This window comes from Microcebus murinus, chromosome 5 (genome assembly GCF_040939455.1).
Source record: "Microcebus murinus isolate Inina chromosome 5, M.murinus_Inina_mat1.0, whole genome shotgun sequence".
NCBI classification, from domain to species: Eukaryota; Metazoa; Chordata; class Mammalia; order Primates; family Cheirogaleidae; genus Microcebus; species Microcebus murinus.
Window position 1 is genome coordinate 19942843 of NC_134108.1, and position 25278 is coordinate 19968120.

General features: G+C 35.3%; 1 protein-coding gene across 9 annotated transcripts in view; it reads right to left on the minus strand.

Moving 5' to 3' along the window:
• Nucleotides 1-25278, minus strand: part of UTRN (utrophin) — a 478755-nt gene that overhangs the window by 282419 nt on the left and 171058 nt on the right. For all 9 annotated transcript variants that reach the window (XM_076002898.1, XM_076002896.1, XM_076002897.1 and 6 more), the window contains 13 exons: nt 23837-24016; nt 21460-21594; nt 19393-19542; nt 18186-18347; nt 17552-17680; nt 16606-16779; nt 14806-14961; nt 10712-10882; nt 6386-6565; nt 4119-4247; nt 3638-3808; nt 1334-1495; nt 800-937 (listed from right to left, as the gene is read on the minus strand). In XM_076002898.1, coding sequence (XP_075859013.1) covers nt 800-937; nt 1334-1495; nt 3638-3808; nt 4119-4247; nt 6386-6565; nt 10712-10882; nt 14806-14961; nt 16606-16779; nt 17552-17680; nt 18186-18347; nt 19393-19542; nt 21460-21594; nt 23837-24016 — 2037 coding nt within the window. The remainder of the gene's footprint in view (nt 1-799; nt 938-1333; nt 1496-3637; nt 3809-4118; nt 4248-6385; nt 6566-10711; nt 10883-14805; nt 14962-16605; nt 16780-17551; nt 17681-18185; nt 18348-19392; nt 19543-21459; nt 21595-23836; nt 24017-25278) is intronic.

Sequence of the window (25278 nt, forward strand, 5' to 3'; positions counted from 1 at the left end):
TATGCAACTGTAACACAGTGGTCAATATTTGTGTATCTAAACATATCTAAACATAGAAGAGATATGGTAAATATATGGCATTATGATCTCATGGGAAAACCATTGTATGTGCAGTCTGCTGTTGACTCAGATGTTGTTATGCAGCTCATGACTGCAATTAACTAAGAGAGGGAATGAAGTAAGAAACACAGGTAGGAGGGAGACAGCAAGTTCAGGTGAGAACCTATCACAAGGCTGAAGTACATAGAGACATCCAATGGGTAGCAAGCCAAGAGACTAGAATCTACTCAGTTTCTAAAATCACCAAATAAAACTGGCTCTAGAAGGAATTATCAAAGAACAGACCCCTGGTGAACACCAGCACACTTAAAATACAGCTGGAAAGATTGCCATTTAAAAGGAAGCAGGTAGTAAGACTTTTTCTAGAAAAAGTTTAACATAATGTAAGACTTTCATAAATTTACTTATTTGTAAACTAGAAATATTTTTGATGTGGCAAAGACCTCCCCATATAGAATACAGAATTGAAGAAGGAAGTTACTTCTGAAAGGGATAGATCTCTTTTAGGTTTAACATATAATCAGAAATCTAAAAGAGTCAATAAGGTTTTATGTTTCTATTTTCTTTGAGTCCCTGCTCCATCCGAAAATATAAACATATCTAGTAATACACACTATAAAAGAGGAGATAATATTCCAACTGGTTTGTTTTGAAGTGTCCATGATGCAACAACACACATTTGAATGGCAAGGGCTGAGTAAGTTATTTAAATGCAACAGAGTCTCTCCCATTATAATACCTTGATTTTGTTGTATCTTGTATGCAAAAGTAATAACTGCAAGCGGATCTTTTCTTTTTTATTATCCTCCATAGGTTGATGTAACATTTGTTCTCCTCTTTGTAGAACTTCCTCAATCTGGGCTCTCTCCTCATCCATCTGAATGTTTGAAAGGGAAAAAAATTTACTCAAAAGAAAAATGCAGTGTCACTATCAGTTCCCAAGTAGGAGAACTAACCTATGAAGTTCTGAATGATCAAAAAAATTGTTTTTCTTAAAATGCTTTATATTTGAGGTTAAAATATCTCAAAGCAAGTTTAACAGACGTTAGATAATACTAAAGATTACTTTTAGTCAGAAAGCGTGTCTACTTTTTCTTAATTATTACATAAAACACTTGGCCAATCTTACATTGATACACATCAGAAAGTCACATTTGGATCTCTTTCATTATGTTTGTCAGATTATTATGGGTAAATATTATTGACGTAAAAATATAATTAAGAGAGAAGAAAAATGAGAACACCACAGTATTGAAAATCTCCTTGAACCAACCTTTTCATCTTCATCGCTGGATTCCAAGTGTTTTTCCACAACTTTTAACATATTTTCTATGTCATTTTCTAATTTTTCCAACTCAGAGAAAGGCATACCAGCTTCAAATGTTTCGGTGGTGACCAAACGTTGGTATGATAATGGTTCCTGATCTATTAGCAACTGTAGAAGGAAAAGAGTTTCCTGAAAATATATTTCCATCATTGACCAGAGGGATGAGGTGTCAAGAGAGGAACTAGCATTTATTCTAACTGCCTTTAGTTTCATTCTTTCACATAGCAATGATTTTACCAATTTGAGCTTCTCTGAATTGTCCATTTTCTCCAAACTCTGGCCAGGGCTATGAGGTGGCGTGTAATTGACTGTGGCTGCCTGGAATGCTATGCAGGGGATTCAGAGACCACATGTATAGTAGGAAATACGGCCTCAATTCAGAAGCCATCCCGCCATGGCCACAGAAAGGATCCAGCCACAAAAAGGAAGAAGGGCCACCCAGCCCCCAATGCAGGGCCAGCCCACAGAATCTCTCTCTCCATTTAAGTTTCCCCCATTGAATTCCCCTTGGATTTTGATACTCAAAACTTCAAAGAAGTACCTATTTCTCAGTGCCATATTTTCACATAATGTCTACATAGAAAAACTTCATATTTATATGACTAAAAACATGACAATTATAATAAAACTAAAGGCAGCAAAATAATACCAGTGTTGTCTAAGTGTGGAGAAACTAGCACTCTCACACTCTGATTATGGAAGTATAAATTGGCACAAACTTCCTATTGGGTTATTTGGAAAAACTATTTAATAGCCTTTATATATACAACTTTTCCAATGATTTCAAAGAATTCTAAGAATTGAATTTAAAGGCATATTAAGAGATGGTCAAAAAGATATGCATAAAAGGATTTTTAACAAATACAATATTTATAAAAGCACAATAAAGTAAAAAAAAATTAACAGGCATTCGTAACAGATCATATACTAAAATATTCTACAACCATTAAAAATCATGTCAAAGAAGAAGATATAAAACAACATAAAAATGTTGTATTTTAATATCATGTACATATGAATAAGAATAGACATGTATTCCAAAATGTTTACGGAGGTTATTGATGGAGACGATGGTAATTTTGTTTCTTAGTAATTCCTCGCACAGTATGTCTAAATTTTGTGTGTTTTTTTAACACCCAGAAAAAAAAATCTCCCATAGAACTATGGAAAAGGATAAAATGAGCCAAGGTTAGAAGGCTAGGAGGTAAGGTCACGGTTAAGACAGGCAAAAGCTAAAGCAAGATTATCATTTGTTTTCTTGAAGTTGAGAATTACCTAAGTATACTCCTAGGTTATATGAAAGATAATTTGGCCTACTATATCAGATATTTCAAATCAAAGCAGTTTACGTAATATTTACTTCCTGCAAAAAGAGGATTTTTCTTTTTTGAAAGTTTCAACACTCAACTCTCTAGAGATTGAATTAACTGAGTCCTCAAAAAATGCCATCCTACAGGCACAATTGAGATCCTTAAAAACTCAGAATTACATGTCAGAATGAATACCCGCTTTGAATGACCCCAAAGTCAGCTATGGCTTTTTGTCCATAAAACCATCAAAATGTTTTCATCTTTTCATCTTAACATTTACCGAGCACCCACTACATCCCAGGTCTTAAGAACACTACAATAAGAATTTTCCTTTCCTCCCCTTATAAAACAAGGGTAAAAAGAGAGAATGAGAAAGACACACATAGACAGAGAGAAATATTATATACCATGGTAATATAATAAACACTATTTAAAGGAAAGCTCTTATTTATTATCCTCTTAATTAAATGTATAAAGCTCCTTTTTAAACTTATAAATCAGGTAGTACCTTTCTACATTATGTCTGAAATGTCAAATTATCTGTAACTTTTAGATTTGTCAGCATATAAAACACACAAAAAAAAGTTCATAGTGTGTGTAGTGTGAACACATATATAAAGTATGACTATAAAATACTGGATTTAATATTCATGCCTAGCTTTGCAATTAGTCTCATTATTTCACAACCAATTCTAACCTTCAATTGAGTCTTTAAAACCTTTTCTAAAATGTGTTATTTTTTTTCGATACTAATTTCTTGTTTTCTCTCCTGTGAAATATGCACAATCACAGATAAATAAGGACAAATGCTTCATTCAAAGAAATAGTGACTAAAATCATCTTAATTTAAAAATTTTTTGATGCATATACCATATAATATCTATCATTTAGATTCATACTCATAGGAAAAATGGTTTTCTATAAAAATATAATAACTCACTTTGGCACTTTTGATATGTTGAGACACCTTGTCAAAGTTCCTATTCAGTTCGGCTAATTTTGGTTCTACAAGCTCCCTGCTTGAGCTTCCACGGGCAGTCATCAAAATAATGGCTTGATCACGGACATTCTCGACCTGGAGGCTGGCATCATCCAGCTCAGATATTAAACGCTAATTGGAAGAAAACACAAAATTATCTCATGAGAAAAACTGAAACCAAACATGGGTGTATGCTTACTCAGAACTAAAGGTAGCTTAAACAAATATCTGAAATTTACAGTGAAAGATTTCGGCACAATTAATCAGAAGAAAGAGCTGTTCGCACAAAACTCAACAACGTTCTCAGTTTCCCCTACGAAAATAAATGTTAATGAATCCAGTGCATGAGAAGTAAATTGTAGAGCATTCCACAAGAGAAAACATGACAACAAACGTGCCCCTCTCTAACACTAAAAGTGTTAGTAATTCTTCTGTTTGCTACCTTCACAATTTCTTCCCGTTTACTTGCTGGTTTTTTTTCAATTTCATCCAATAGAGCTTCAGCTTGATAAAGCCAGGTACTTATGTGAGCCACATTTCCATCAAATATTTCCAACTGGTTCCGATGGTTCTACAAAGGAATTGATAAAATTTTCACATAATCACATGAAATATTTAAGACGATAATCTTAGAAGAGATTTAAAAGACCTTCAAAGAGCAAATTGTATGCTAAATTTAAAGAAAGGTTTCCACCTTTCTGCAGAGCTCTTCTTCAGTGAATAAATCTCATTCCTAAAAATGCACAGCTGTGGTTAAGTACTTTTTTAAATTTATTTGATTTAGACCTCAGCACAATAAAAAGCTGAAGTAGAATAAAAAGAAAAAGTTTCTTTTTCAATTGCATTTCAAGTTTATCCCTTATTCTTCATTCTTACGTAACAACTGATCTCAATTGTCCCCTTCATTAGTACTTTAAGGAAGTAATAATATTTAAAAAATGTTGAAAGTATGGGTTGAATAAGAATCTGCACGCTCTGCTTAGAGGACAAAGTCTGTATCTCTTCACATCAGTGAAGCACTTAATATTATACCTGGCATATTATTCCCAGCACTTAATATTATACCTGGCATAGCCTTCAGTAAGATTTCCTAAAGTAGGACATAAAATGTGCTCAACAGAATAGATTTGAAAACAGCAGCAACAGTTAAGCAGATTATGAACTGGGCAAAGTTGCTGAGATTAAATCAAGAAGTTAGAAGTTGACCCAAAAGGGTAGGAGAGCTTATGATGAAATTAATATTCAGGGACTATATTTTATAAGATAAAGGAAACTAGGAAAAACTTAGAAGAAAGAAGTTTTAAAAAAGGACGCACATTATTAATCTATAATGTGGACAAACAGTTGAAAGAAGAAAACGTGAACTAATAAATGATATGAAAAAATTTTCAACAGTAATCTTAGTTCTAAGTAGGAAGAACTGACATGCACTCAACTTATTTACTCTCTCAAGCAGGTAAATCCAATGTTCTAATAGGACTAGAAAGATACTGCTTGAAAGGAGAATTTGAAAGGTAGTCTGAAGAATACAAAAGTAAGGGTCATAAGAATGTAAAATAAAGCTAGTAATAGCAAAAATGAATATATAAAATATTTAACAACTCATTCTGTAAGCCAAGAATCTCAAATTCATTATTATATTCAAAATTTAGCTCTGTTACATATATACTTTTATTCTCATTTTTTATATATGGCTATTGAAGCCTAGTACTACTAAATAATTTAGCTAAGGTTATACAGATAGTAAGTCATGGACAGTGGTTATAAATCTATGACAGATGAAGACCTAAGCCCATGATCTTCACTGCCTTACACATCCTGATGGATTTGAACAAATGCTCAAACACACCATAATTTATTTTTTCTGTCTATCCATCACCTAGTAATTCTATGAATTTGATAAAAGTCCTATCTTAGGTCTATCAAAATAAAAAAAAATTGTAAATGACAATTCCCTCCACAGCAAGGGAGGGTGGGATTGCCATATATTTATTATTAGCATAAGAAGAACAGAAAACCACCATAAAAATGAAATGGTCAATATTTTCATGAGATAATTAACAGAGTGATGGTATAACCAAAGACTAACATACATATACTATTTAATGATTATCATAATCATAGTAATATCTAAAGTTGTTTTACATATAGCTATTTAAGTGCACTACATGTTTTCAGTCACAAAATCATCACAAAAACTGTATAAGTCAAAATTATTAAAAATCCCCATTTACAGATAAGAAAACTGAGGCTTAGAAAGTGTTTCAGTAACTTGACCAATGTCACCCAACTAGTAGTCAAACTTTTTACACAGGCCATCAGATGCTACAAACTGTGCTCTTCCCTAGTACACCACTCTTAAACATTATAAAGGTTATATATACAAACAGCCCATGACAGTATGAAAATTAAATACAATATGAAATCATTACCAAGAAACAAGGTACATTTACCAAAATATTAAAGTACATATTTCTATGTATAACATGAATATTTTACTCTTTAAGAGGAACACTGTAAACTCTTTCTAGTTGTTGCCTTTTCAAAGAAAAAATAAAATGCAGTCTAATGAAATGAATTCAAAAGTAGAATATGAAATGACTGTGACACATAAGAAACAGGCTTTGAAATGTAATCAAAGCTATATTCATTTTATAGTAATTAGAGAAGAGGAGACTACTGCATCGTCCAATTTTTCTGGAAACGTACCATCAAGGTATTGCACCAATCCTCAGTCCAGGTGCGAACGCGGCTCCAGCCAGCGTTAAGGACACAGAGCCTCTCCTCTAGGATAGGCTCGCTGCCCTCAATCAAGTTCTGCAGGGCAGCACTACTTTCTGTGATGGTATTCAAATCAGCTTTTCTCTTTTCCAGATCCTTCAGAACGTTCTAGAAAATAAAAATACCAAAACCCGCTTGATCTTTCATAACATTGTAAAAATTTATATAACCTTAGATTTTTAAAACCTTTCCTTCCTTATGTACACAGTAGTCCATGGCTCCCTAGATAATTTATAATATGCCAAAGGTTTACAAAACTCCCAAACTTACTAACATGGTGAACGTTCTTAATTAAAATGTTTTATTAAGCTAAGATAATGAAGGTAACAAACTCAGGTGTGGAAAAGCAATTATTTCATTTATTTTAACCATAAATTCTATTTATTAAATATAAACACAAACGCCAATTATCTTCATTGTAACTCTAGATGTGAAGAATCAATTTCATTTTCAGTAACTATTAATACAAGCTGGCAAAGCAGAAGGATCCTGGAACTCACAATTCTAAGAAATTCCTAATTTGTGCATTGAAAATAGTTTTACATCTTTTTTAAGTGCAACTACATTAAAATGTTGTGAAATATGCATGTTTCTTAAATCTAAAAACAATGTTGAAAAGATGGTGATTATGTTACATACTGATGTTTCATTTGATTTACTCTAATGAATAGAATGTGCTGAGAATTCCTAATTTGTGTATACCACCTTCACTATTTCAAATCTGAAATAAGATTAAATGGAAAAATTTAAGAGAGTATTGTTCCAAAAGAGGCAAACTTATCATTATTTTCAAATTTTAACTAAAAAACTATTAGATTCAACTGAAAAAAAAAATAATTGAACTTATGAATACAAGAAGATATCAGTTTAAAAATCAAATATATAAAAATCAATACTACTGATGTACCCACTATAAGCATTTAGTAAAAAGAGAAAACCATACTTTTGTACAGCAATAAAAATAAAATAAGTATGTTGGACAAAACTTCTTCACCCATATATAATGTTTGTGAAGAAAAGAATCAAAACCTGATGTAGAGACATGAAAGAATTTGGAGGAAAATGAGACACAACATATTACTAAAAGACCTAATATTACAAAGATGGGTCAATTCTTTGCCAAACAAATCTATAAATTTAAGGCAATTCAAATCAAAATTTCCAACAGAATTTCTCTTAAGAATATGAGAATAACAATTCTAAAGTTCTTATGTGAGTATATACCAAAAAAGAAGTATAAAGACAAGGAACCCGTTAGCTACAGTTAAAATATATTACAAAAAATAAACAGTGGAAGAACTGGTACATTTTAGAGGGTCCAATCAGTAGAACAGAAAACATGGAAAAGCAATAGGCAAATAAGAATACATGAATCTGGTGAATGGATTAAAAAAATGTAGTATACATATACCGTGAAGTACTACTCAGCTACATAAAGGAATGAAATAATGTCTTTTGCAGCAACTTGCAGAAAACTGGAGACCATCATCCTAAGTGAAGTATCTCAGGAATGCAAAAGTAAACACCACGTGTACTCTCTAATAATGGGGAGCTAACTGATGGGCACACATGGGCACAAAGAGATGTGCAGGTCACTGGAAATCAAGAAAGGGGGAAGGCAAAGGAAAGGGAGCATGAAAACATACCCATAGGGTACCATGAACACTGTTCACGTGCTGGGGACACTAAAAGCCCCGACTTAAGCATCATAAAAGGTATCCATGGTAACAAAAACATTTGTACCCCCTTAATATTTTGAAATAGAGAGAAATATGAATTTGACATGTCAAATCAGTGGCGATTAATATTAATTACTCAATAAATAGTGCTGAAATAACTGGTTAATTATTTGGAAAGGTTAAAACTCTTCCTCATGGAATACACCAAAATAAATTCCAGAAAGATTAAAGCATTAAAGGTAAAAAGATAAAACAATAAAGGAACTAGAAAAAATATATAAATAAATGATTACATAATTTTGGAGTAAAGTTGGCCTGTCTAAGCACTAAAGGCAGAAATAATACAGAAAAAAATGGATTTTGTTTTTTAAAAAACATATAACAGTTGGTTTTTTCGAAAAAAAAAAAAAAACTAAACTAAAAAAAGAAAAGAAACTACAGTGGCAAAAGGAATTCTTTTGTAATCATACACAACACACTAAGTATTAATAAGCAGAAAAGATAAAGAGCTATAAATTAAAAGACCAATTGGTGACAGAAAAATGTTCAGAATTACAGAAAAAAATAAAATTTTAAAAACAGGTACAAATGATTTATAAACTTATGGAAAATATTCTAGTTAAATAACCAAAATATGATGTTTGCCTACTGTTATCAAGGGTGTGGGGTTAAAACAAGTAAGTAGAAATTCTCATTCGCAGATGGTTAAGTACATACAGCATTTCTGAAGGATATACATATCCTTTAAAATGGATACATCATTTGACCAAATAATTTTAGGGCCAAGAATTCATCCTCAGGAAATAACTATGATGTATGCTATGATTTAGTTACAAGTATATTCATGACAGTATTATATACAATAGTGAAAATTGGTAATCATTTAGATGGACATAAATTGAGGAATGAGACAACAGATATAAAATAAGAATGAGACACTATGCCTATCTCTAATATGTTATGCAAAAACGCTTACGGGTAAAGGAAAATGTTGAAGCTTTTTAAAGAAGGTCATGAACCACTAGATACAACGTAATTATTTTTTAAATATATGCCGTACCCATGCACATCCATACATGCCTGAAAAAAATTGACAAGATAACAGGCTATTCTTTGATTATAGGTGATTTTTGCTCCCGTCTTTCGTTGTATTACAAGATACGAATTTCATTTAATCAGCTTATACGACTTACCTTACTAATAAGAAAATAATGGTTTCCAAAGTATACTGTACAAAGAAAATAATTTTTTCTTGAAAAACTTAAGTTTAACAAAAATAAAGTTTGTGCCTTTGTTTTGCATTCACCTAAATACACCAATGACTTGCAACATTCTTCATTTCCCTCAAACATCTTTTTCTTCATCTTCTTCTTACTCATACAGCTCAATGGCTTGATCACACTTGTCATGAGCTATTTTCTAAACTGAGAACATTCTTTCCAGGGCCTAATATCTCAGCTTTCTCTCAGTTGTCATCTCCACAGAGCATGCAAAGTAGGCAGAAGTTGCATCACCCCACGACTTCTAAGCACCTTCTCTTACAGGCCCACGGCAAATATCTGTAGAGGATGTCAAAACTGATACTCGTGGCTTTATATGAATATCTGTCACAGTATTGATCAATTATTTTCCACACTTCTCTCTAGCATACTTGCTTCTTCCTTAGGAAATAAATTTAGGAAAACAGAATTGCCTTGGTAAAAGAAGTACTCTGTGTTCCATCCAATTCCTTTTCTACCTCAGAAGAGAGAATTGGCAAATCAACTCTGTACTCTCTGTGATTTCAAATAGAGCTAAAGAAAACTCTTAGGCCAGGCACAGTGGCTCATGCCTGTAACCCTGGCATTTTAGGAGGCCGAGGCAGGAGGATTGCTTGAGGTCAGGAGTTCGAGACCAGCCTGAGCAAGAGTGAGACGCGGTCTCAACAGAAAAAATAGAAAAATTAGCCAGGCGTGATAGTGCACACCTATAGTTCCAGCTACTCAGGATGATGAGGCAGAAGGATTGCTTGACCCCAGGAGCTGGAGGTTGTAGCAAGCTATGATGATGCCTCTGTATCCTAGCTGAGGCAACAAAAGGAGACCCAGTCTCAAACACACACACACACACAAAAAGAAAACTCTTGTATTGATTTTTCTTGTTCTGTTCTTGTGTTCTTTACATCTGTTCATCTGCAGTAGAAAGATTAGTTATTGGTGAAAAAAGAAAAAGTTATTAAAGAAGAATTAAATTCAGCACAATACTTTGTAAACATTTTTGAATACTCAAAAAACACCATCAATTTTGCAAGTGTTTAATTATAATGTTTTCAAGTACCACATGAGCATAATGACTACAAAGGCCTTCAGGATCCATATGAGTTTAATGCTTTTGGAATCAGGATAAAAGCATATTATCAAAATAGTTGTTTTAGAAATACTCTTGTTAGGACAGAGAAGAGGAAAAAATAATGGAAAAAAAGAACAGGCTGTATTTAATATGAAATGGAGGAAACAGTATCCGCCCAGATTGCTCTGAAGCAATGCCACAGGTGACACTGGCATAATATTGGTGATTCGTCTGAACTGCAACTTACTTTGGCCCAGGAAATTTCTGTGTCCAGGTCACCAAGCAGACCTTCTGCAGTGGACTTCTGCACCAATTCAGTTTCAGTAGCAGAAAGCCATTCCGAGAGAGAAGTAGCCTCTTTCTTCATTTTCCGGGCCAACTGTGATGCTCTTTCCAGATCCTGTTTTCCTTCTGTCACCTGAAAAGGAGACAGGCAGGGAGACAGAGGTTGAGATTAGGAAAGGAATGAACATAAATAGGAAGAAATCAGAATATTAACTGAAAATCCAAACTGATTCATAGTTAACCCCCACACATCACCTTTATCTCTAACACCTTAAATCCCTCCAAACTTGGGTTTCTGCAAGGAGACAACATACTGTAGTGGCAAAGTGTCAATCTGGGTTTTCATCTTAGCTCCACATCTTACTTCCTAAGTGACACTGGTTGATGGATATATGAGCAGTGACTGAGAGGAGCAAACATACACAGGTCTTGTCCCAGTCATTGGAACAAAGTTCAAAAATCAATATTTAGTATCAATTATAATTTTGAAGAGGAGATATCTTAGAATCCTTTCCATGAAGGACTCTGTTCAAAAAGTACATACACACTGTATCACAGGAATTTGAGGGGAAAATAGCACTATTTTCACAATTATATATTTGAAAATTAATCAAATAACTTAAAATACAGTACATGACTATGCAACTTTAAACTTATTATTATTTTGTTCTTACTGTTGCTGACAGAAAGCAAAATGAACAGAACTAACATTTACCAAGCTCTTAAAACAGCTTTCTGCATTGTGTTAAGGAACCTTACATGTTATGCAATTCCACAAAAGCTTCTTCCTACTTTACAGATAAGGAAAACGAAGCTCAGAGAGACTAAGGTTGAAACCAGGGTGGCAAAGCCATCAGATTGACCCAGTCTGACCCTTTGCATTACATAATGATGCTCTCAAACCAAGAACAACCATTCACAATGTACAGCTGAGATAACGCTTTAAAGGCTATCATAAAACATACATAAGTTCTTAATTCTATGTGCACATATGTACAGACAATAACATCTAAGTAGGAGAGTGACAAGTCATATATGAGATGAAATTTCCTTAGATGATATAAAATGATATAAAGACTGAATTTTGTTAATAAGTAACATGAGATAACATTTCTCTTTTCTTGTCCCCTGTGTTCAATTTCACTCTTTCATAGTTAGAAGATTGATTATTATTAAATTCCTTCTTAAAAGTGTAATTTTTTTCCCCACAGAGTTTAATTAAAATGCATGGCTCTAAATTAATGGCACCTCAATGCCGACTTTAGGATACAAATACTTGAATTATATTAGAGGGTATTATATATTCAAATGATACTTATCTGACTTTGACATGCCAGGCAGCTACACAATCATCGTAAAACTTAATGCCACTAAAGATTTGTACATAAACAGGAAGAAAATAATTTACAGTCCTACCCAAAAACAATTTACACTTTCCTCAATCTGATCAATACATTTTAAGATGTACTGTATATTGAATTAGGACTTACCAAGTTGTAAATCCTTTATGAAACCATTGATCCCTCCTCCCTCTTAGATATTCAACCACTTCCTTCTCAACAAGATCATTCCCACCAGCTATCAAACACTCGATTCTCTCACACTCAAAAACATTCTCTTCTTTGGCCTCAGCTCCCCTAATGACTTTCCTCTCTCCACCTTCCCCACGCAGACCCTCAACACTACATTCTTATAGTGTTGTTTCCTTGTCCCACACAGACCTCACACCCTGATGCTCTAGCTTCTACTGCTTCACTCCACAGAAATCGCTGTTGCTGATTTTGGTAATAACCCCAATGGCAACAGATCTAATAGACATTTTTATGTGGACATCATATTTAACTTTCAATAATATTCAAAACAGCTGACCACACTCATTCTCCAAATAGCATCTTCCCTTGGCTTCCCCAGTGTGCCTACCACTTCTTGCTACTTATTTCAGTTTCCTTTGCAAGATCATCTCCCTCAAATTTCATGCTTAATGACGTAATTCCTGAGACTTGGGCCAGGGCCCTCTTCTTTTTCACTATATCCTGTCCCTAAGCAATCTATCATCCCTGCAAATGTTAATTATTGCCTCTATGCAGATGACTCATAAAATCCATCTTTGCAGCCCAGATATATCCCCCAGGCCTGAATAGCCACGTGAGTATCTGACATCGCCGATTAACATTCTCAAAAGCACCTAAAATATCGATATAGCAAATACATGCTTGTGGTTTCTGCAAGTCCTTCGAGCACCTTCCCCTTCAGCACCCCGTCCCGATGATGGCACCACCCACATTATGAAACAGAAACCCAGGAGTCTTCCTTGGTCTCTTCCTCTCCTGTGCCCCTCTATCTAATCCATCACCAAGTCCTATTGATTTCACTTCCTACATATGTCTGAAATCAATCCTTCAATTCCATCTCCACTGCTCAAGCCGCCACCATCTGTCACCAGGAGTATAACAGTGACTTCCTAACTGTTCTCCCACATCCTCTCCTGCCTCTCTCCAATTTATCTTCCAAATGGCAGCGAGTGATCTTCTAATAAACATATCTGAGCATGTTATTTCCCTACTAGACACTTTGCAAAAACTGATTGTTGCTTTTGAGACGGAGATTAAAATCTTTAACACAAACTCTATGACACTGGAAGGGTCTGGTGTCATCTCCCCAACACCATCTTCCTCACACTAGCTCTCTCTGCTCTAGCCACACAAACGTACCATGCTGCCTCCTGCCACAGGACCTTTACACATGCTATTCCATCAGTCGCATAAGTTCTTCCTCTGGTTTCACCCAGGTTACTCTTCCCATCCTTCAGATTTCAACTTATGCATCACTTCCCCAGGGAAGCTTTCTTAACCCAAGACACAGCCAAATCTCCCTTTACCTATACTCTTAAAGCACCATGTACATTCCTTTATAACACTTCAGACTGATAATCTGACATTACTTTGTGTGACTCCTTGATAAATGTTTTCCACTTTCTGAAGTTCCATTAGACAGTATCCCTACTGCCTATATAACTCCTGAGACTTTAAATGAGAAAGTAAATTAATGCTAAAATCATAGCCACAATAAGATTAGTGCAAAAACAAGCACTAGCATTCCCATCCACAAAATGCCTGGTGAGTGAATAAATATAATAATATTGAACAAATAACTTGAGCTGCATAATACCAAAAAGAAGCCCGAAGAGCTGTGCTCCAGGTGGGCAATCCATCAAGGTATAACACGCCAACAACCTAATCTTGAAGAAGTGAGGTCAAAATTGCCTAAAAAAAGTATGGACTAGTCGTTCTTATTGATTTTAAATTGATAACAAAATTTCAGCTATTTTTCTCTGGGCTTATGTAGAAATTTCAATCTTACTTCACTAGAAGTAGCTAATATTTAATAACTGGAGAAGGATCCAAAGCACTGTCTAAAGCACTGTCTAAAATTCAATATTGCCAAGGAAGTTTCACTTCTACATATTCTTTTGTTCTGCTGGTTTCATGGCAAAGATTCTAAATGAGAGAAGACATTAAGCCTGCTGGACCCAGTCACTCACCATAAATGGCCCAACGTACCACCTGCATGGATTCACTAAAACACCCAAATTAGAGATGTTTCTCAGGAGGATTTTAAATCCTAGTAGATTAACAAGAACTTACTGTCACTTATCATTGACTAGAGCCCTGATGTTTTCACATTTCTCAGGAAACCATTCGATTCAGAAGTCCAAGGACCAATAACATAAGTTTATACAGGGACTATTATTTGTAGAGTCTCCTTGGAAAAACTTATAGAACATCAGTAGCCATTGAAAGTATAAACAGTAAACTGGATTAAATATTAAAAATAAATTACTATATAATTATTAATCATTATAATACTAGCATTTACATTTAAAGAAATAGAAAAATTGTTGCAATAAACTGAAAACATACGTGGATGCCATAAATTTCAAGCATGCAATTTCGGAGAAGCGAAGGGAAATTTTGAAATCCATGAGTGAGAGAGAGAGAGGGAGAGAGAGAGAAAGGGGAAGAGAGGCAGAGGTGGGCTGTGGGCCGCGCTCCTCACCTGTGCTCCCAGGTCATTGTAAAGGACCTTCAGGGATGTTAGCTGCTCATCCATCTCTTTAGGGTTGTCAGTTTGCTGCTTCTGGACAATGTGCCTTCCTGTTTTGATTACAGTTTCGACTTCAAGTTTGACTTCACTCAGAGTTTTGTACAGTTTCTTTTAAAACAACAACAACAAGACAGATTACACATTGTAATGAACACGTGCCAACTGGAATCCTTTCAGAACACAGCTCACACAGATTGACAGCTAAGACCTAACCATGGAGATCAAAGGCATCATCCTTCTCAGATTTGGTTCAAAGATCAAGTCAAATGAAATCAAAGTTGCAGTAACTTTTTGTCATCAGACAAGAAAATACACTAATAGAGTTTTTATGCCTGTTTTTTAAAAAAATTAGACATGTGTTTTAAATGTTTGTGAAAGTACCTGATAACATAAATATGTTTCCTACATAAAATGGGAAAATATCAGCACTAAAAATTGAATGTCTATCATGTTTAAAATTACATTTTAAAAAAATCCTCCAATGCCATGACTAGAAAAAAGTCCAGGCTGGCTGCTGCTGGTTGTTGAAATTTGGAATTAGTAACATTTTTTTTTCCTTTATTTTCTTTGAAGTACCAAGTCTACAACAATAAACATGCATCACTTATATAATGAAAATATGTATAATATTCAATATATCAAGATGTATATGACTATTAAGAAGTTGGAGTTCTGTACATCAAATTCAGAGCTATCCTAATCCTAGTTATTTTGAAACCAAAACGCTTTACTCTCTTGACTCCATACATCATCATCTTAACCTGAAAACCTCTCATCGGACACTGTCACCACTGAACTAAATTCCATGAAGTCAAGGATTTGTTCTATGAAGTCAGTATTTGTTTTGGTTGCCACTATATCACAATAAGCAAATAAATGCTTACACATATGCACATATATGTTAAAATTTATTCTATCTGTACATTCTTCCATCCATGTAAGAAACAGACATGTGGAGACTGCAGTTTTGAAAACCACAAAGAACTCTTCCCAGACTTCTCTTGTCCTAACCAGTCTATCTTAAGTTTCTTCATAATTCTCTAGCAGAACACCAATTCTAAGATTGTATCCTCTTAGCGACATTACTTTTAAATTTCTATTCAATTTAATTATAAAGTTCAAGACTAAAAAAGTAATAAGGCTTTATATTAAATATATCATTTCTTATTTCCCATCTTAGGTTTAAGCTTCTCTTTAAACTTGTATTTTCCTAGAAAATTAATTTTTATGCTATAATATTCCTGACATCCACTCTAAGGATAATTTTTTCTTTCGTATCCTAGGCTTCAACTTTATGAATTAAAAGTTAAAATTTTACTTTCTTTGAAAATGATTTTTTTTAATGTGGTAATATTGTGACATCCATTCTAAGTATGGTTCTTCTAGCTAACTCAAATTTATCCTTGAAAACTTAGCTTATTAGTCACAGTCTGCTAAAGCCTTCTGTAACTTGATTAAGATATGTTTCTTTTGGTTTTTTGCCATGTTATATATACATCTATTGGAGTTCCCTTTATCTCATTACACTGTAATAATTGATTTTACTCTCTCCTAGCTGTCTCTCTTATCCCTTCTACTTTCCTTGGGGGCAGAGATCACATTTCTTATTTTTCAACATGTTTTCCCATCGTCAGTCCCTCTGTTTAGCGCACTCTAGGCTAAAGATGGTTGAACACAGTAGGTAAGTGCTAGGCTAAGCCATAACTGCTGCCGGAAAACCCACCAGACATGTGAACTGCCCAACAACCTCACCATGCACTTGTCCAGGTGTGTCTGTATGACATCAGGGTCTACATCCTTCACCTCCAGAACGTGAAGTTCTGCCTTCACACCATCCAGCACGCGCTTACAGTCAAGCATGCGCTGCTCAAAGTTAGCGGGCTTCTGGAAAAGCTGGAATTTTGTGGACACCTCTCGAAGTTTCCTCTGTTTGCAGAAATGAAAATAATAAGCAATTCACATCTGAATGATAATCTCTCTCTCTCATCAAATGATATTAGTATAACATATACCTCTAAAAAGCTATAAAGTAAAACACCAACAAAACATTCAATAACGTGACCAAAAAAAAAAAAAAAGAAAAAAATCCTAAAGGATCTCAGTGTGGTTCCCCGATCACCTAAGTGAACTGGGCAGCCCAGTGCCATCAATCACTTGACACTCAGTGTCTCAATCCCACAGATAATAAATTCAGATAATAAATTTGGACAAACCTGGCTGGCCTTGCTGGAATTAAAACTTTTTAAATTTCCTCACCTGTTTGAAAAATATAGATCAGGAACCTAGAACTCAAAATGCCCTTCATCGCAAGTTCAGACTGAAATTCAATGTCACTGGGTCATTAAGGGACAAAGTCTGATGCTACATCCCATGTGAACTCAGCCTGCTTTGTGCACCAGCCTCACCAGTACTGACAGGGGCTCTGCGTTAAAGAAAAAGTCAATATAACGCTAACTTCTAAATCCGGCTTGTCCTCTCACTTCTCAACTCAACCGTAAAAATCAGGTTGAATACTTTTCCCACCCATGCAACCATTTGTTTCTGCTAACTTAGATGCAATGCGCCTTCAATATATCACTCCTCTCCCATGGTTTCCATCATAAAGAATACCAAAGGCACCCAAGTAATCAACTCTTTCTCCTTTTCTTTTTATGCCCAACACATTGAAAAGCAAAAGGATGCTTCTGATCATCTTTACCTGTAGCACATCCATCTGACTTCCTCCTCGAGCAGCCCTGCCGTCTGGGGAGGCCGGGAGCTGAGAACGCATATTTCTTCTCAGCTCCTCTAGGGTTAGTTCGTGGGCTGAGATCTCTGCTTGGATTTTCTACAAAAGAGATTGGAAAGGGGAGCGGAAGGGGATGCCCTTTTTTAAAAAGCATAAAAATAGAAACAATACAAAAAAAGAACAATACAAAAGTTCCATATAGTTATGCAATATATAATATTATATTTTATATGATGTTGCCCCCACATAAGCTCTAATAAGTTTGTGGTATAATAATAATACAGGCTGCTGTATTTTAAGACTACTGTGTGCTATGTACATGCTAAAGAACTTGTATTCATCATTTCAAATGTTTACTATTTATTTATTAAAAATAAATTGTCCTGATTACATAACTAAGAAAACTACAATTTAAAAATGTTGGTCATTTACCAGAGTCTTACATAGAGAGCAAAGGAACTCCAAGACCCAAGTGCTGCCCATAAGTAAGGTCAATCTTTCCTGTGAACTCTCAGTTTTCCATGGCAGAAGTTCTCTTGCAGTAGAGGAAGTGAGTACCTATGCTCTCTTTTTGACTCAAAAGCCCTTAAATCTATAGCAGTACCTGAGCTTCCTGGGGAACTTGGAAAGCGTCTATCCTATCAGTCAAGTACGTGGTGAGCTGTTTGTCCAGCTCCCCCAAGCTCTCCTGTAAGACTTGAAGCATGTGATCAGTTTCCCGTAGGACCTGGAGTTGCTTTTCCAAAGAAATCTGCTTGTTCTCTGCCTACACAGGGGAGAAATTGAACCATCAGTTGCTCAGCACAAAAATAAATAACTGAATACATATATTCTGGCCACTAAGAAAAGTCTAACAGAGCACTAGTTCAAGACATTAGCCTTCCTTATAAATAAATAATAACTACTAATGGTAACAGTGAAAATGTCCTTCTAGGATCTTACATACCTTGTGGGTGAATTACTAATTTTTACTTTGTGGGTGAATTACTAATTTTTACTTCTTTTTATAGATAACAAAATTTTAAAATGTAAAGATTTCTTATAGAATACATTAAACAGAGGGTAAAAATTTGTTACTTATTATAAATTTAGAGTGCTTTTAGGAATCAGCAATATCTGTCGATAAGAACATAAAATTTAACAAGAATGTCTGTCAATGAACATCTGAATCTCTTTTTTTCGAAAGTCTAAAACAAGTTCTGTTGAACCACTATTTGCTGCACTTTAGGGTTAAAAGCCTGATGCTATTCATCTAAACACCAACAGTTATTATTTAGTATGTGTTTGGAAGCACTGAATATGCACCCAAACTTTCTATAAAAGAACAGTGTCCTTTCTATAATTAGTGATATGGACATGCATGCTGTGATACAACCTGGATACGAACTAAGAGATTATAGCTTTCATAATAGCTGATGTCAAATCATGATGGCTGTAATATTTACTATGATAATATGAGTTATTATTCTTACATACAGCTATACTATGATCCTTAATGGGAATTAAATAGTTCACAGGTAGAAATAATCTCAAAGATAACTTTTTGTTAAACAAGTTCTGCCTGCATTATAAGTATTAGGTCTATTCTTCCCTCCCTGGTATGTCAGTGGCCTCGTTAGTGTTGGTTGCCAACTTTAACCATCATTAACCAACTTTACATATTCCCAACTTTAACCATCATTAACCAACTTTAGATATTCCCAACTTTAACCATCATTAAAGCCTTTCCAACATTAAAAGCTCTCTATGATACGGAGCTTAGGGTCAGCTCCATCTCATAAATGCCCAATCAACACTCACACAATTCTTACCAGATGACTCAGGTCTTCGTATCTGCTGTTAAAAGCCTCCAGTTTCTCGCTGATTATATCATCGAGAATCCCTCCATCAATCAGAGTCTGGCCAAGTTCCCGGATCTGGGTGCGATTATCTGCTGGGTGGCGTAAAACAGATTCCAGAGACTGTTCCAGGGACAGGGAGAAAAATAATGCTTTTACTAAGGCAAAATGTATCCAGGATCCCAAAAATGTACATTTTTTTAAACAAGTAATTCCATTTTCTAGAAATCTACCTAAGGAATAAGACCAGAAATTAATTATGTGACTAATTCACAAAGTATCCATATGGTACTAATAAATACATAAAATTGAGAAATCAGTATGAATGATACATGATGATATAATCGTCCACACAAACAATCCACACAAACAATTCCAAAAGTTATTAATTATATAGAGAAAAGCTTATGATGTGATTCAATGTTTGAAGGCAGAAAATGATACTATACAAGCAATATTATCTTAAGTGTTATTAATTGTATTACTAAAAATAGGTAAAAAATTATACTCTTTTTTTCTCAACATATACAGAATAGAGTCACTGTTTTATACACACACTTTACATATATGAAAATCTAATTAACCATATGGGCTAAATATTCCAATTGTACAGATGGGAAAACTGAAGGTCAGAGAGGTTAAATAAGTTGCTACCCACACAGTCAAGAGCTAAGATTCCATGTGGGCTCCAAAGCCTTGATGACCCCCAGGTCTTTTATCCAGTGGAACTACCTTATAGTGCATGTACATAAAAAATAATACTAGAAGCCGGGCGCGGTGGCTCACGCCTGTAATCCTAGCACTCTGGGAGGCTGAGGCGGGCGGATTGCTCGAGGTCAGGAGTTCGAAACCAGCCTGAGCAAGAGCGAGACCCCGTCTCTACTATAAATAGAAAGAAATTAATTGGCCAACTAATATATATATAAAATTAGCCGGGCATGGTGGCGCATGCCTGTAGTCCCAGCTACTCGGGAGGCTGAGGCAGAAGGATTGCTTGAGCCCAGGAGTTTGAGGTTGCTGTGAGCTAGGCTGACGCCACGGCACTCACTCTAGCCTGGTCAATAAGCGAGACTCTGTCTCAAAAAAAAAAAATAATAATAATAATACTAGGAAGAAATACACAAAACGTTTAAAAGTGTTTATCAGAGTTCGCTTTACACTTTTCTCTATTTTCCATATATTCTAGAATGTACATGAACTCTCATATTGGGAAAATATTCTTTTAGAAAGTAAGCTTTTCATTTTTTCATGGCTTTCGTTTTTTCCAGTCTCTCACTCTGCTTTACTTGAGAAGTGCCATCTTTTCTCCAGCAGAACATCCGTCTCCTGGAATGCAAGGCCATACTTCACTTCCTCCTGACACTCAGTCGTCCACTCAATTCCCACATCGTGCCACTGCATTTCTAAAAGCATATCTACCTTCTCTCTTTTTTAAGCAAACCTGCCCCTCATTACATTGCAATTCAGTTAAGAGACAGTTATTGAGTCATCGTGTAGCACACACTGTGCTGGGAACTGAGGAACAACAATGGATGGAAGAACCGGGTACCCTGCCTCAAGGAGCTTGAGGTCCAGGCGTGATGACAAGCTCCTATGACAGGACCCCATGTCTCAACTACTGTCCCCTCAGCCTGTCTTTTAACTGTTGATATCTGAAGGTAACAGAACTAGAAGCCGCTGCAAACTGAGTCACTGTTGTGCTTAGTGAGTGAAACTAACTTGATGATGAAGCAGGAGAGCAGTTGTCCCAAAAAACATGGGGCAGAGCTTTGTCCAGAGACTGGCAAAATAAACTGCAAAACCACTAGAATGCTGTGCCGTGTCTGCAATGTGCCGACGGCCATTTCATGGCGCTGATACAGTGGGTCCCAGATACTCTAAATACACACGACTGTATAAATACTTCGGACTACAGAAGAAAACACAAGTTACACTGAAAACTACTGAGGAAGCAACTGAGTTTGCCCACGTAAACCATATGTTTCTCATTTTAACACACATGCAACAAAAAGAAATGCCACTGAGAACGCAGGCTCCAACCTCTAGGGCTTCATTGACGGCATCTGCCTTCTCCGGCAGGACCTCTGTGCTCTTCATCCGCTCCTCCAAGGTGTTTAACCAGGTGGTTTCAAGATCCAAATAGTGAAGGAGTTCAATCCAACAAGACCAGACCTCCTAAAGAGTAAAAAAAATTTAAATCAGACAAGCCATTTCGTACATCATACCTCAAGTGCCACGCACATTCTCTTTAATCAATAATAATTTCATTTAGATGTAAACATAGCTAGGAATTTAGAAACTGATGAAGTTGAATTTTTAGATAAATGAAATAAAGTTGAATTCGTCAATAAATCGTATTAGACCAATTGGGCAGGGAGGGGACAAAGAGGAATGGGCATGAGGCTGCCTTGCTTTTCCCATAAAAATAAATTCCAGGATCTCACTTAAATGTCAAAAATCAAACTATATAATCAGTAAGGGAAAAAAGGATAGAAATATTATTGGTTTGCTTTTTAAATAAAAGGGAAAAAAACACTAAGTTGTAAAATTTTTAAATAATTGCACAGGAAATTAAAATCTCATGGGCCCGATCCAATTCCAACTCAGAGTTAACTGATGTAAAGAGTTTGCTGTGCAGCCAACTTTTTCCTAAATACAGAAGACAACCCTATCTAAGAAGAGAGCCATGCCAGGCTCAGCAGTTCATGCCTGTAATGCCGGTACTTTGGGAGGCTGAGGCAAGAGGATTGCTTGAGGCCAGGAGTTGAAAACCAGCCTGGGCAACACAGTGAGACCCCATTTGTGGCCCCCTGAGCCCAGGAACTCGAGGCTACAGTGAACTATGATGACACCACTGCACTCTAGCCTGGGAAATAGAGCAAGACCCTGTCTCAAAAAAAAAGAAAAAAAAAAAAGGAAAGAGATTGAGCCACAGTTTACCCCAAATGGAGTTATACTGTTCCTACTGTGTTAGTTGCCATCACGTATTCCTCACCACTAAATTTTCCAAGGGTAGTGGGGGGCAGTCTGGAAACATTTATAAATTTATACTCCCTTATTCCATATAAGAGGAACCTATTTAAGTGGTAAATTTAGGAGAAAGATCTCAGCTTGGGGCCTCCTGGGTTTGTCCTCTGTGGGATCTACTGACCGAGTGAGGGCACACTCTAGTCTGCGCTCCATGCAGGGCTCGCTGACCAGAGTAGCGGTCAGCAAACGTGTCTATAAAGGGCCAGAGGAAATAGTTTAGGTTTTAGGGGCCATATTTGGTCTCTGTCATAGATTCTTTTTTGGAGAGAAAGAGAGAGAGGATATGTATGTATGTCTGTGTGTGTGTGTATACACATGTGTGTTTTACAAGCCTTTAGAAATATAAAAACCATTCTTAGTTAACCAGGCATATAAACACAAGGCACAAGTTAGATTTAAACCCTCAGCCATAGTTTCTGTTTGGCCGAGAGCAAAAGGGAAAATAGGTTTCTAGTCCCTACATTTGTACAAGCAAAAAGCAGACCAAAACTCTGCTCAGATGCAAGCACAACCTCATTTCTTATGGGAAAGAAAAGACAGCTCGCAGAAAATCCCTCCCCAGAAGCAGACTGATTCCTATTCAATTAGCTTTCTTACTAACTAGTCTCAATTATATATATTTATCTTAGCACAAAATTGATTCAGAACAGGCAAATAATGAGTGAATTTAGGTTAAATATGGCAGTTGCCATTTTTTACTACTTCAGGATTTCCCAAAATACAATAATTTGTTTTAAGTTGAGTTGAATTTAAATTGTTAAACATTAAAATGCTTCTTCAATCTTCCAAAAAGATATGACAAAAGGCATACTACCATAAAGACAAACAAGCAAAAACTTAGTTTTATTTAAAAAAGAAAAACCTCACAGAGTCATCTGCATCTTAAATCTAATGTCCAGAGAGAAAAAAAAGGTACTTTATCTAAGGCAAAGCAAAATATCAGCATATTTAAGTTCTACTTTTCCTTCAGATGACTCTCTAACTTTAGACACCATTTAAAATTTAAAGAAACAAAACAAAAAACTTCAATTCATTTCTGTGTACTCAATCAGGCAAAACAAAGGAGATGCTTACAATGTCTTCAGAAATTCAGAAGAAGGTCATGTGTAACATGAAAACCCTGATTGCATACATTAAAAAAGTAAAGTCTGAAGATATTAAAAGACTTGCCCAAGAAATTTCCAATAACTGGGGACAGATCTTAGTCTCCTGTTTTTTTGAACCGTGTTTCGTTTTTTATCAATCTATTCCCTACGAACTACTTTTCCTTTATGATCCAGTATTTGAAAGAAAACAAAGTTTTTTCCAAGATTTAGAAATGGTCAGTACATTATAGAACTTGCATCTCAGAAAGGCATTGCTGAAAAAAAAAAAAAAAACAACATACCTCTAGCGTGTGGCACTTTCCTCGAATTCTGTTACAAAGAAGTTGGTAATTCTCCAGCACGACATTCAGCTCAGACGTCAACTCCTGGCCACCAGAGGGCACTTTGGCAGCTAACAACTTGATGTTGTCTTTGAGAATCTTCACCCTCACCTCCTTCTGCAACACATCCTCCTTTGCCCTCTGTTCCAAGAAAGGACGAACTTGAAAAATGTCTCCCTTTTGCAATAACCAATTTATTTCTTTCTCTTTTTAAATAACTAAACTAAAATTAAAGCACCTAGATGATTCTAACTGCCAATTTGGAGCATTATGCAGGTAATCACAGCAGTGAGCGTTTTTGAAATAAGATTGCTAACTATAACACTTTACTCATGCATCCCAGAAACATTTTCATTTCATAACAGCAGTGTTAACATCTAAGTTATCCTAAATTATATTTACTGACATGAAATAGTTGCAAATTCTGGGTCCAAGATAAGAATCTAAGTGAATTAATTTTAATTGATCACTGGAGATCTAAGCATATTAGAATAAAATAAATAAATTTTCACAAAAATTGGCATGCGCCATGGTAGAGGTATCCTTCTAACAGTTTCCCAAATGCTTTAAACATGTTTTTTTCTCCTAGAACACAGGTACATGTATCATTCTGATAATTAACAGCATTTCAAAGATGATAAAGGTATACTGGGACAATCTGATCCAGAAATAGCTGTTTCATCTGACTCCTCAAGATGAAAAATCTCACATTCAGGAAAAACAATTTAAAACAGCCTTTCACTTTCCACTTCGGCTTTCTCTATTGCTTAATGGCCTTCACCATCCCTAGGTTGGAGTAAAGTAACTAAGTGTAGTGTTTTTTAAATTTATAATGACTGTGTGAAAAAATAAAAATAAACAGAATGGCCCAATCAAGGATTTTAGTCTCATTTTTCTAAACTCTCATCTACAGCAACTTTAGAAAACCACAGAACTACAATGTCAGTAGTGTAAAAGAAGAGAATAAATGAGATAAGATTATTCTTTACATGGTAGGCTACCTTTAAAATACCTTATATACTGAATATTTTTAAAATATTTCACAAAGAGTTACACTATAAAAAATGTTTCAGTGAAAATACAACTTCAACAAAGGTCTCCTGTGATATTTACTTTGACTTACATATAATAATGCATGAATGTCATATAATCCCTTTTAAAAAAATAAAAAATCTGCACAAAGATTTTTGCTTTTGTTACACTTCCAGGGAAGTTAACTTTAGGGTAAAACATTCACTGTGTTGTTTACGCTTATAGAAAAAAAAATAGCCTTTCAGACATAACCTCTTTTGGTTTCAACACTCAAGGACAGCTGAAGCACTGTTAGAAATTTGGGAATGGTGCCCAGTTCTTTTATTATATATATAAAAAAGAGAGTGTTCAAGACTATTGACACAGGAATA